The following is a 13,519-nucleotide window of genomic DNA, read 5'->3' on the forward strand; positions in this document are numbered from 1 at the left end:
TGGTGCGGTTGCATCATAAATAGGCGGTCGGTACCGCCGACTAGACATCGGTCGGACCCGTATCTGCAACGGTGTTGTCCGCCCGTCATAATAAGCCCCAAGGTGTTAATTCTTACAAACTGGGAACTGAAAATATATGTATGTGCACTCTTTTTCCTTCCTTCCCCATTTCCAGAGTGGCTGACCAGCATTTGACTCCATCATCATATAGCCTATTAAATCTGGAACTGTTATGAGATATGGCCTCCTCAAAGACATTCTTGTGGACTCAAGCATGCAGACGAAATCTAAATAGTAAATAATCCAAACAATTCATCACCTCAGCGGGTCCAGCTGTCATGCCACTGCACAAATTTACACTGCAAACATCTGAAATACTATTGAGTGTGTTTTCCTTTATGGATTGTGTGGTCAAGGTCGGTCAATTGAAGTTAATAAATCAGATAATCACCTTTGATCACAGAAATGTCCTGATTGGCTATTTAAAAATATATATGACTGTTCTCAATTGACCCACTAGGTGCCGGTGTAATGCAACACATGAGAACATATGAAAGGTTCCAGGATGATAAAAATGTCACAGTGAAGTAAATTATCCTGATTCACAATAAATATGCCAGTTCTTGTCAATCGATTAATTCACTTTGAGAGAGATCTCCTACTTTGCAGGGCTCAACTCCAGCTAAATATATCTTAGTAGCATGTGTGGGTGCAGATACACAGACTCTGGCTATTCCTGTCATGTTGTGTTGGGCTTGGCTGCTTGCAACATGTTTTTCTTCAAAAAAGTCTTTCCAGTCACAAGATGGGCTGTGGCTCCTCCCTTGGTTCAAAACGTGCAAGGGTGCCAACTCTATCTCAGTTTGTTTTTTATGCCATCAGGTTTGGATGCACATCAAGAGGAATTCGACTTTGATGTGTTCCTTACACATTTCTCTGAACCATGAGGTTCAGTTTTGACACAAACATTTTCAGAACAGTCAACGTCTAGATGACTCTCCATTGTGCTGCTTCACTGGGCTCCTTCAGGAGACTACCTACCACCGCTCAACACCCCAGACGGTAGGGGCCTCCCTGCGTCCTTTATGGACTGTGTGTCTTGCTTTGACCAACAACACTGGAAAATGCAAACCAAAAAGGTGATGGAACAAGTTGCACCCTATGCAACTCGAAGTATCCATGATCAGATTACCACTCTTATTCTCTGTTCCTCTCACCTAAATCCTGCCTCGCAATCCTCTAGAAGACAACCTTATGGTATTGTAGAGAGAAGCGATGGGCACATCCCAAAATGCACTAACGGGCTTCCTCTGAAACGCCAGATATGTTTTTTTTTAAATCCCTTCAAAGACTCCTACTTCCATATACTCATCCACCTTGCTGATCGCTGTACCTTCGCTATGTGGTAAGTGGACAACACTGCCAATTCTGAGTACTTCCATTTGGGATCACCACAACTCCTAGCAGTAGTGGCTGCCCATCTGTGAAAAGGCAGTTAACCCGTCTTCTCCCTACCTCAATGACTGGCTAGTCAAGATTGATAGCAGGCAGCAGTGCCTAGCCCACACTCAAGCAGCAATCTCCCTACTCCACAGCTTGGGATTTACTATAAATGTCACCAAGTTCTAACTCCTAGTACAGCAGGTTCAGCCCTCCGTGGGATATGTGTTGAACACAATTGCAGTGAAAGCCTACCCTAAACAACAGCTTCTTTTTCAGCCCAGTTATCAGCTCACCGTCAGAACTGTGATGCGTCTCAAATGAATGATTGCCTACTGCATCTCTATTGTAGCCCATTCCAGGCTCCCTTTGCGCCCAATAAAAAGAGTGCTTTGCAAGGCAATGCTCACAGGCAGGGTCACTGGGGAGATCTAGTGTAGCTAAAGGCTAGCACTCACTGCTCTCTAAATTGGGAAAGTCTTACCTGTCCTTAAGAAAGGGGCAAGGATGACGTTTTAGGGAACATCCTGGTAGCTAGTAAGTAAGTAAAAAACTTTATTCGATTTTCTTCCAAATCAAAAATGTACATAGAAAATGCATCAGGCAATTTAAAGGATCAGTACCCAAATATCGCAACACTTAATACAGTATATACATAAAGTCACAAAAAAGATAAAAACATAAAATTAAAATAAACCATCTCATCAAATAAAAAGGTCAGCTCTCCAGTTAAAAGAAGCAATCTATAATACATCGTCATCGTCCATTAACAACTCCTGATAAAAATGGGTTGAATAATAAAAAAAAGTGTTTTTTTTTTAACATCTGGAGAAAAAAAAATCCTACCGAACATGATTAAAATTCTGGTTCAACAGAAGAGGCTGGACTAGATTGTGGTGTAACTGGTTGAATCTGGGACATAAATTAACAATATGGAAAGTATCCGGGAGGGACACGTTATCGCAGGAGCAGGATCCAAGGTGGTACATCTAGCCCCACTAGATAACAATAGTTGATAAAACAAGTTAAACCTGAAGTAAGTCAGGAGCATCCTATGATAATTAGACATTTCCCGCAATAAATAGGGTTCCATGCCCTGCACTGTCTTAATCATAATAAATATGAAGGGCTAGGGCCTCCCGCTTTGAAGCAGCCTTTTCGGAAAAAAAAGCCTGTTTTACCGAGGGAATATCCCTCCTGACTATCCCTTCAGGGTTGGAGAACAGCTCGGGTCGACCCAAAGACTTAAAAGCATGCTTGATATAGGCTAACAAAGAAATACTCATCCAACACAATACAGCCTTGTATTATGAGTCTATTAAGCGAGAAATCTTTTTTCAAGCAGACTGATAGCCAGAAAATCAGGGGACGAAGGCAATCCAAACCAATGCCTATTCCTCATGCAACATTTCTGAAGGAGTGCTTAGATGAACATTGAAGAGGCCCATAAGAAAATAGTTTTTAACCACCTGAAGCTGAGGGCACAATAAATAACCCCAAATCTCACTACCATAGCTGGCCAGTGTCACACATTTGGGCTAGTAGACCTTTAACATTGCCTCTATGCTAGTTTGGCCAAAGCGTCTAGCTAAAAGGGCAAAACCCCCGGAAGCCGATTTTAATTTAAGTGAGTTTTTCTTCATCAGTGGAGCCTGGAGTCTAGGAGAATCCCCAAATAAGAAAAGTGCTCCACCCTAGAAATAGGATGACCCTTTGATGCAAAGCTTTTAGACCTGATGTTCCTAGGATGCACCACTATCACATGGGATTTAGAATGATTTGTGGTGAGGTCCAGACCTTCAATTTACCCTGCAAACAGATCTATTAATCGTTGCAATGCGTTAGTGGTCCTAGATATGAGGACAGCATTGTCCGCAGATAAAAGAACTGGTAATCAGTGAGCACCTACAAATGCAACATCAAGTTCATGATCCAACAAAGCCCTCTTCAAATTATTAATGTAAATAGTGAAGAGAAAGGGGGCCAAAATACACCCCTGGTGCTCCCCTCTCTTCAGTTCCAGTGCAAAGTACACTACCCCTCCGGTCCAAATTTAACCGTGGCGGAAAGGCTGTCATGAAGGGCATGCAACAAATAGAGCAGAGCCAGCTCGACGCCCATAGACCCAAGTACAGCCCACAACTTAGATCTGTTAACATGATTGAAGGCTGAACTAAGGTCCATGAAGGCCAGGTGAATTGACCCACCTCTTGCTTTAGTATACCTAGTTGTCAACAACATGAGGTTAAGGGTCTGATCTACTGTCCCCTGGTCGTGTCTAAACCTATACTGAATCTCTGTAAGAATATTCCCCTGATTAGTCCACGATGCCAAGCTATCAAACAAAACCCTTTCCAGGACCTTGACCTCACTGTCCACCAAACATATAGGACGATAACAGGCAGGATCAGTCCTGCACCTCTTCTTCAAAACCGGTACTATGGTGGAACTTTATCAGCTAGTGGGTAACTTCCCTCTAGCTGCCACGTTAAAGTGCTGCATAAGCAAGGGGGCTCATAAGTCGGCCTCATTTTTTAACAGGTCCCTCGGAATGCCATCTGGACCCGGGGCCTTGCCCTCAGGTAAGACCCGGATAGCAGGAAACATCCTGGTAGTTGACATCTGCCAAGTGGCCACCTTGTTAACCCATACACTTATACCAACCATTATTGCATGGGCATCTTAGTCTGACAATAGGCTACGGTTGGTTAGACAGTTTTAAGAACTTTGCTCCAGACATTTACATTATTTACTCGCTAACCACCACTTATGAATGGTGCATATTTACAGTCACTGCAGAGCATGTGTATCCACGGCCACTCGTGCTACGAATGGAATATGGTACTTACCCTCTAAGCATGTGTTCGTTGCGGTGTATGTTCACATTCTGTCGCACTCTTCTCCAGAAACTTGGGCTGATTGCATGTCTCTTCCTTTATTACCCAGTTCTCACTGCATAATATGCATAGTGCACCAAGCTATGCTCCATTTGACACCCCATCAACACACTCACCCTCTGTGGAAAAACAATCCAAGATGGAGTTGGTGCTCATATGCATTGTGAACCAAAAGAACCAAGGGTGGAGTGAAAGCACATCTCATGACAAACAAGCTTTTACAATGCAACGGTTTCGCCTTTGCAAAAGTTTGAGCTATTGGCATTGTAAATGACAAACTTTTTATTTATGTGTTGGTTTTGAAAACGGATAAATAAAAGGCATTGTCATTTACAATGGCAATAGCTTAATCTCTCACAAATGCGAGACCTATTGGCATTGCTTATGACATTATTTTTATTTATGTTTTTGTTTTGAAAACATAAATAAATGACATTGTCATTTACAATGCCAACAGCTTAATCGCTCGCAAATGCGAGACCTATTGCATTTGCACCCACACAGAGCCACCCACACAAAGCCACCCACACACACATACAGAGCCGCCCACACAGTCATTCACATAGAGCCACCCACACACACACAGAGCCACCTACACACAGACAGAGCCACACATGCACACACAGACAGAGCCACCCATGCACACACAAACAGACCGAGCCACCCACGCACACACAGACAGACATCAACCCACGCACTCACAGACAGACAGACAGAGCCACCCATGCACACACAGACAGACAGAGCCACCCACGCGCACACAGGCAGACAGAGCCACCCACACGCACACAGACAGACAGAGCCACCCACGCGCACACAGACAGAGCCACCCATGCGCACACAGAGACACCCACGCGCACATAGACAGACAGAGCCACCCACGTGCACACAGACAGACAGAGCCATGTACAAATGGATAATCATAAACTAGATAATGCAACGGCTGTCAACGAGGAGCCATCCTTGCCGGCCCATATTTTAATCTTTGAGACCCACGCAGCTTCTGACCTCTTCTCCAGCGCCATATCCACTGTAGAGAAAAGAAGTATTTTTAAATGAAAATCTGTATGTACTTAATATGACAGGGCCTCTTTAAAAATAACCCACTTGACGTAGTGTGGACGTTGTGTGAAAGACAAATCCATAAAACGGCTTCGCGAGGGAGTCACAGTGTATGGTCTTTGAAAAAAAACCACTCGCGCTGAAAGTTTAATAACAAGCTGTCTCCGTAGAGCTGACGGGGGAAGGGAAACTGAAAGCACGTGCTGCGCACGCTACCAGCCTCCAGGGACAGGAGATGTGCACGCGTACGGAGTGCACATCTCCTGCGCGTAGTATGAGCGAGGAGCCAGCCTTATGCTGAAGCGTGCCATGCTAGGGTGATTGAGGACTTTGCGTCCTTTATGTAAACAAACATCACATACTGACCGAGTAATATACACACCCGAATGAGGGTTTCTTCGTTATATTCCTTATTTGCTTTTCACTGGACTATCTATTGTGGTTATATATTGATAAATGTAAAGAGATCGCCTTAGGCAGAGACCCAACAGGTAGCTTTGTATAGACAGCATTACACAGACAGTCCTTCAAGCTGCCTCACATCATCAGCCCTAGTGACATTTGTGTGCAAATTTGGCCTTGTGCACCAATGCTCGTGCAGCTCTAAGCCCTCTCTGCTATCCTTGCAATAAAGACAACATTGCACTGTGCCAGTCAAGCAGACGACCAGCACTCGTTAATACCAGCCATGGCCCCTTTGCAATGCCGGCAGGTACAGAGCCTTCCAGTCACACATAATACCAACCATGAATAGTTGACTGTGACAACGCCCTTGCACTATACCAATTGTATTGCTCTCTATTCCTGCGCTTCCCATCAGGCCTTTAGGCAGCCTCATTCATGCCTGTTAGCCTAGCGCATTTCCAGTTCTGTGTTGTCTGTTCACTGTAAACCATGGTGTAACAGTTTTGAAAACATCTAAGCGCCTGCCTGGCCTGCAGACCTTTTGAAAGCCCTGCACCTTGGGCATGTAAATGACTACGTAAACAAACTGTGTGAAGAACGGCGGCTGAATAGCAGTATGACCTCTTGGCTTTCGAAACAATCGCGATTTGACCATACTTTTTTTTGCAGTTCTATTTATATATCGTGAACTCGACCTGAACACTTTACATGAGCAACAATTACATTATATATGGACACAGGAATATTTTTTAGAGACACTGGAAGATTTAGTGATTTACCCATAATTTGCCACACAAAAATACATATCCCTGATAGCAGATTGGTATTGGCTATCGAAAAATAGCAGGAAGAGTATAAGGTGCTGCACATAACATGGGACCTGCGTAGGATCACAGCACATAGCGACTGAAGAGAACTTATGACGCAAGTGTTTTAGCAACATTTCCTTCTGCTATCATTCTGAAGCGCTATTATCTCTGCTGAAGAAGCAATTCACTTGAATGAGGGATGGATGTTGAAGAAATGTAGTGAGCCAGTCACAAATAAAGAGTTAAGCAACAATGCAACTTTGAGCAGCTGCTGCACAATGGGCGGTGAAGGTTTGAAAACTGCCCCGCTTGTTGACCCCACGTGAGAGTTTCATCGTATTTGGCAAACCTTCAAGAATGTATTTTTTTGCAGTTTTATATAGTGCGAACTTGGCCCAAAGGCATCATAGGGCTTTAAATGAGCATTGGGTTACATTACACAAGGCTTTTTGGGGGTGGGGGGGGGATGCGATGCGAACAGGGAGATTAATTGATTTCCTCAGAACCACTGGATGTTGAGCCAACGCCCGAGCCCCAAAGATGGCAGCTTTGGTCATAAGGTCACATCAACAGTAGTGGGCAACAGCCCTCACTCTCATGGACGTGACCCGGCCGTGGTGCTCATGGCACAAGCTGACAGACCCCAGAGTCGCACTCACACGCCCCTTAGTCACACACACAATTGTTTAATGTTTCAAAACTGCATCGGTGCTCCGGCCTACTTAACAGACGCGCAAACAATGACTACTTTGACAAGTGTAAATATGCTTCAAAAGGCGCTAGCCGGAGGATGTAGCGTGCAGAATTTAAAAAGTGTGCCAATTGTGATATGCAAAGTTTTTTCATACAAGAGAGCAGTTTGTTTAATGTGTTCTGGTGTGTTAGTACTGAAATCACTCTCGTGTACATGCGTACACAGTGAATTCCATATGCGAAAAGTGTCACAGCGGTCATTTTTTCAAAACCAACATGTGCGCTCATAGCTGGCCGGGGTGGGTGCAGGAGGGGCTGAGGCAGCGATGCTTCCTTCCACCTTTCCCACACTGGCCCGGGTAACCCAAACAACCACAAGGACTGAACCTGCGGTGAGTGTGGAGGCCCCACATTCTGCCTCCACAGCGGGCACTGCGATTGAAAGGCAGGGAGACCTGTCCTGCCCAGTGCTTTCCGCCCCAGTCCCGCGGACACTCATTTAATTTATTAACAAATGTAAGTACACTAATTCACCCTCGAACTTCAATGTATTAAGCTCCATATGGAGAAATTAACGAGGTGTCTGGATTCCTTGCCTGGGTTTCTATTCTCCTCATACAACGCATTGGTGATTTGGTGGTTTATATTGCTAGTACATGATAATAAGTTTAAGTGTAAAATGAATATTTCATGTAGCTATGTATGTATATTAATTCTAACTATAAGATTTAAGGTTTAATAGTGGAGATACCATCCCGTTGCCTGCACCTATACCCATGGAATCCTTGCCAGGTTTTTTCACTCTCCTCTCAAAACACACTGTAGCCGGTTCACCGGCCGGCATCGAGCACTCAGGGACGTACACGGCCTAATGAGAACTGTCAAATACTGACATTCTCTCAGACAAGCGTGCGCACAATGGAGCAGACCTGGACGGATGAGGACATCCTTTTCAAAACGTATCCAAGTAACCCGGCAGACTTCCACTGCCCCCTTGCAGCATAATCCTTGTTCTCACGAATGTGGATTCCATGTAATCAAGTAAGCCGTCTGACGTTCACTGGCCAATCACAGCGCGGCCCGGGGAATGACGTCACAGGGGTTTCCCGGGCCGGCAGCCAATCACAGCGCGGCCCGGGGAAGGACGTCAGGGGGTTGTATCGGGCCGACCAAGGCGGTGATTTTCACACGGCAACAGATATGGGGTGGGCTCCCTCGAAATAAATAAACAAGAAATGCTGAAACAACACCAAAAGCGAAAGAAAGTAAAGAACAAGCACAACGAGAGGGGAGGGGGAGCAGCACAACCTTTCTCCAGCGGCATCGTGAATAAAAAAACAAGCACCTACGGGCACACAGACAGCGGGGGGGGCGGAACGGACAGCGGGAGGGGGGGCGGGAACACGAACAGCGGGAGGAGGGGCAGGAACGGGCACACGGACAGCGGGAGGGGGGACAGGAACGGAGAGCGGGACATCGCGCAACCCACCCCTGCAAAGGACACTTCTGAAATGGTGGAAAACAAAGCTGTGAAGAAAAAAAAATAGCACACACCCACCGCCGCGATGACGATCAGAAAAGGGTGCAGAGGGAAGAAATCGCGGGAACGCCCACGAATCTGGTTCGGCCATGACGGACAGATCTCTGTTCCAATGGCTAGCCTCCATTTATGGAGCTAGCCAATGGAACAGAGGGCGGATTCCCAAGCCACATAGTTATTCTCATTAGGTTTTCGCCTGTGCGAAAAGCTGCGCAGTGCGCAGCTTTCACTTAGGCGAAACCTAAAAATGTCTTAGAAGAAAAAACAACTTGTAAACATCCGAGCCCAACACTAGATGGCATGATTTTGCAGAGCATGTGAGCCTACAGTATCATAGGTTACAAACAGATGCTCACAATGTAAGTAACATTTTCCTTTGCTAGGTTTAAAGATTTCTGAATTGAGGCTGAATGTTCCATTGGACGCAAGGGCAGGTAGGCATTCCAAGCATTGCTCTTTGTTCATTCGCCATGTATGTTTTTAAACTGGTGTCTTTTACGTCCCTTCTCTTTGCTTGAGATGATCACGAGTGAGGCAGATAGGTATTTACTGCGCTTCGTAAATACCGACACCTCGAGGGAATGCTTTGTATTCTGAGTTTTCACTTGCAAAATGGGGCAAAACATGTAGTGTAGCGATTACCCAATTGAATTTCACATGTCTGCAGACTGACCTTTCAAAAGTTGCCAGGGAAAACTTGCAGATGGGATACAGTAATGACAGTCACCAGTGCTCTGAATTCTAATATGAGCAGTAATATAAGCCCACTCATGATCAGGTCATTAGTAATTCATGTCAGTGTTTCTGTGAAGGCTGCAGATACAGGTCTTATTATTCAAGGTCCTTTGCACATTGCGATTACTCCAGGCACGATGTAATAATATATAACTACTGTCAGTCCACTCTCTCATATTTTCTTCTCGTTCCTTCCTTGTATTCAGTGTGTTTGCCATCTATTGGACTTCCAGTTCATTCCGGAGGGTATGAAGACGCCTTCACCTATGTTGAGGACATTATGAACCAAGTGCCAGTGGAAAGTACTCTGGAGGATTTCCTCGATTTCTCAGGTTCGGATCACATGAACCTTTATCACTCTGAAGACAACGGACTGAGCTCTGACCTTGATTTGTCAATGAGGAACTTCCCTGGATCCTTTCAAAACTTCATTATGGACTTTGAGCCCTCCCAGTGTCTTCTTCCTGTAGTGGAATCGTCCTCCCAGAACATTGCATTAAACAGTGATGCAGATCATCTACAGACTGCAAGCCTCATAGCCAACAGCATGTTTCTAAGTCAGTACAAGATGGAGGACTGTGAGTTCCAGGCATGCCTGGAGCACCAAGAACAGAAGGAACTAACGTAGCAATAGCAACTCTGCTTGTGAAACTGTGGCTCCAAAGCTGCTCACCTATGACCTCACTGCCTCTATGGCTACAACCAAAACGCTAACCCGAGACCGAAGCTTTCCCTTTAGTACAATTAGTACAAAGTACCTGGCAACATAAGCCCCTTTGGCCAAGGTGATGGGAGGCTTTACTTTGCTGGGCAGTACATGGTATGGAAATTGGTTACTGGATTGTGTTTCATTCAGTGGCCCATTCAGATCCTTGTTTAGGATCACTGCAAGCTACTAGGCTGTGTACATTTGCTGTTTCCATTATGTGTGTTCACTATGTGTATATGCTATTAATCATCTTGTGATCTTAAGATCTGTTTCCTTATGTCTCCGATCACAGTTTTAAATTAAAACATTTTTTAATCATTTCCAGCAACGTAGTTATAGGCACGCACAGATTTGAAAACTTTGTAAGAACAAAATGGAGATGAAACTGCTCTTTTCCGAAACCCACGATGTCGACATGTCCGTAACCTCCCTTATCGTGCTGAAATGTTGAATCTTAATAGGGACCATTAGTGCCTTTATTATCAGTAGAGCTGAGCCTTCCAGAGAATAATTAAAAAAAAAGTTGGGAGTAGGAAAGAAGGTTTTGTGCGTGGATGTGTTGTGCCTGTACTGCGGGTAAATGAAGGACATGCATTTCCAGTGCATTAAGGCCATACCTTTTAAGTGCACTCAATGAAATATGTATGCTTTATTATTTAAAGAAAGGGGCCTGGCTGCTGTTCAGCAAACCTAAGTAGTTTGGTAAACCATGGTAGCAAATTATCATCCTAGACAATTCACAGACAAATGTGTACATGTAGGGATTGCTGTCTGAACCGTAGCTATATGGTTTCTGGCGTGGTGACTTTCTTCTTGCTTATCAGAACCATCTTCTGGTCTGCAGTAGTTTTATCTCCGTTCTCTTATTTCCACATGTATTCTAACTCATCCGACTTACTGAGGATGTAGAGCTCATTGTGTTAGATTCTGCACTGACTCTGAATGCTCAAACAATCCCCTGCCCCTCTCACATATATTCTCCCACCTCTTTTGTCTTTGTTGGTCATCCATTAGAATCAGGAACTATCCATTTTGTTCTGGGGGACTTTCTATTTTTTTGCATAGCACTTTAAAAATGTTCATTTGAACAATTATGGTTTTCCAGATGTGTGTTTTTCAATCCAAGCTAAGGGGACTCAGTTTTTTGCAGTCAAGAAAGTTATAACCAGATTCTAGACGGTCCCAGTCTAAGGAAATGCGGAAGCATTTATCTTTGGGACTGCCCTCGAGGTATTTTCGTATACCTACACTACTCAGCATTACCACCTGTAAAGATTACTATGATTAAAATACTCCATAGCCTTTTGACCATTAAAGCACACATGAACAACTTCCGCCAATAATTACACTAATCCCAAAACGATACTGAAGAATGGGTCCCTCAATGCTTTAGGTGCCTTGCCTGAGGTTATGATGCTGCCTGTAACTTTGTTTGTGCACTAGCTGATAGACTCAATACTCTGTGTTTACTATCATTTGCATTTGAGGAAGATTGGTGCTCTTTCCCTAGTCTCTCTGGACACCACTTAGAATTGGATTGTCTATGTTGCTTCCCACATTAGGGTCTCTAATGAGGATGTTGTCAATGTGTATTCTTAACTGTTGGTTTCAAAGCATTTTTGTATATTAAATGATCGAGTCTAGCTTACCTTCTGCATTGCCCTGGATAAAACACTATGCATCCTCCTGGTGTGTCTCAAGATCATGTGCTGTGTAATGTTTGTGTCGGAATTACTGCTGTTTCCTTGCTTGAACCTATAAAGCACCATTGTCATCCCGTTGACTTGGCAAATCTTATTTGATTGTATAAATGAGCATTCATTTCGATTGTGTCTATTGCATGGCTATATTGTCAAGCAATATTAAGATAAAAATGTGTTTGCTTATCGATGATCCCAATCGTGCTTATCTTATGAAGCACTAGTTTTAGTATTCGGACAGTTGCAAATGTGGTGGCTATTCCATAATTCTAGCATTGACTTGGTGAAGTGAACCCTATAAAGGGGTGTGTTCCCATTTCCCCAACTGCAGGTCACACTGGTCCTCAAAGTGCATTCCACCAGAGCGAGTTAGTGAGCCAAGTAAGCATGTGTAGACCGGTTAAGCTTGCATGTGCATGTTGGAAGTATCACAAGCAACTTTACGTTTATAAGAATATGAGGGGTTTATTTCCCCTGCTGAACTTAATGTCCACTTATTAGGAGAAGGCCTTTCGCACCTAAAAAACTTCAATGTTTGTGCCTTCATTAATTAGCCTTTACTATTTTCATCCAGGCATTCTGGTATAGCTATTTTAGCCAACTATTTGCCTAATCATAGTAACTTCAGTCCCCTATAATACAAGCAAAGGAGGGGCGCCTTTAATTTTGCTTGTAACTTTTTATTTGTCTACGGTCGTGATAACAATGTATACTCTGAAATATTTGCGGCTCTTTTTGCTGAATCTACATGGGTAAACAATTTAATTTGGGAACCCGGCGTATGCACCACCATCATAGGCGCATGTCTTGCAAAATGTACGGTATTGAAAAGTCTTTTTTTTAAACTTAGTGTCAGGGGCGATTCATGTTTTGAAGTTATTAAAGTGTAAAAGAATTGCACTAATGCATTGCATAGGGTCCTGATGCCCAGTGGTGAATTTATCTGGGGCAATCTTGTATTCGCTACAAAGTGATTTGTTCTGCAGTCTAATTTGGAATTAAAATTGCTCCCTTTAATTTATTTGGTAGTCCTAATCCTGTTTACCTTCATTTTATCACCCTTTTGAAATTTTTTTAGAGTAACAATGAAAAGTCTATTGATAGACGTCTTACAGGTTATTGTGCACTTCTCTTGGGGAAGTCATATCTCCAAGAATGGCTCTTTGTGGAGTCGAAACAGCCCAGACAAGAGATAGAGCATTTTGTAAAGTGAAATTCGAATTTTCTGGTATGACATAGACGGTCTGTTTCCAGCTGTAACCTCTACAGTGCCTAAGAATCAAGGAAGAAGCATACTTTGGAAGCCATGAGGAAAACCGGTATTTAAGGAAAACATGGGGGTCTACCAGAATGGAATGCACTGTCATTCCAAATGTTAATGGTCTTGCTAACCATTGAAAGGTCCAGAACTGACCTACAGAGTCCGGGTTGAGTAGACAAGCTACATTTTATTGGATGGCGGTGTACAAAAGAGAATAAGGATCTCCCTAAAAGATTGTTTTGCTAGAAAGGTTCACAGGATGCCAGAG

The 13,519-nt window shown here is 43.8% G+C and overlaps 1 protein-coding gene across 6 annotated transcripts in view; it reads left to right on the forward strand.

The window, feature by feature from the left end:
- Positions 1-13,011, forward strand: part of RELB (RELB proto-oncogene, NF-kB subunit) — an 851,517-nt gene extending 838,506 nt beyond the window's left edge. For 3 of the 6 annotated variants that reach the window (XM_086938449.1, XM_086938452.1, XM_086938450.1), the window contains one exon: positions 9,788-13,011. In XM_086938449.1, coding sequence (XP_086794575.1) covers positions 9,788-10,209 — 422 coding nt within the window. In that variant the 3' untranslated portion in view covers positions 10,210-13,011. The remainder of the gene's footprint in view (positions 1-9,787) is intronic. The other 3 variants (XM_086938451.1, XM_086938448.1, XM_086938447.1) reach the window with 1 other exon arrangement.
- The last annotated feature ends 508 nt before the right edge of the window (positions 13,012-13,519 follow it).

The sequence above is a fragment of the Lissotriton vulgaris genome, chromosome 9 (genome assembly GCF_964263255.1).
Source record: "Lissotriton vulgaris chromosome 9, aLisVul1.2, whole genome shotgun sequence".
In the NCBI taxonomy this organism is placed as follows: domain Eukaryota; kingdom Metazoa; phylum Chordata; class Amphibia; order Caudata; family Salamandridae; genus Lissotriton; species Lissotriton vulgaris.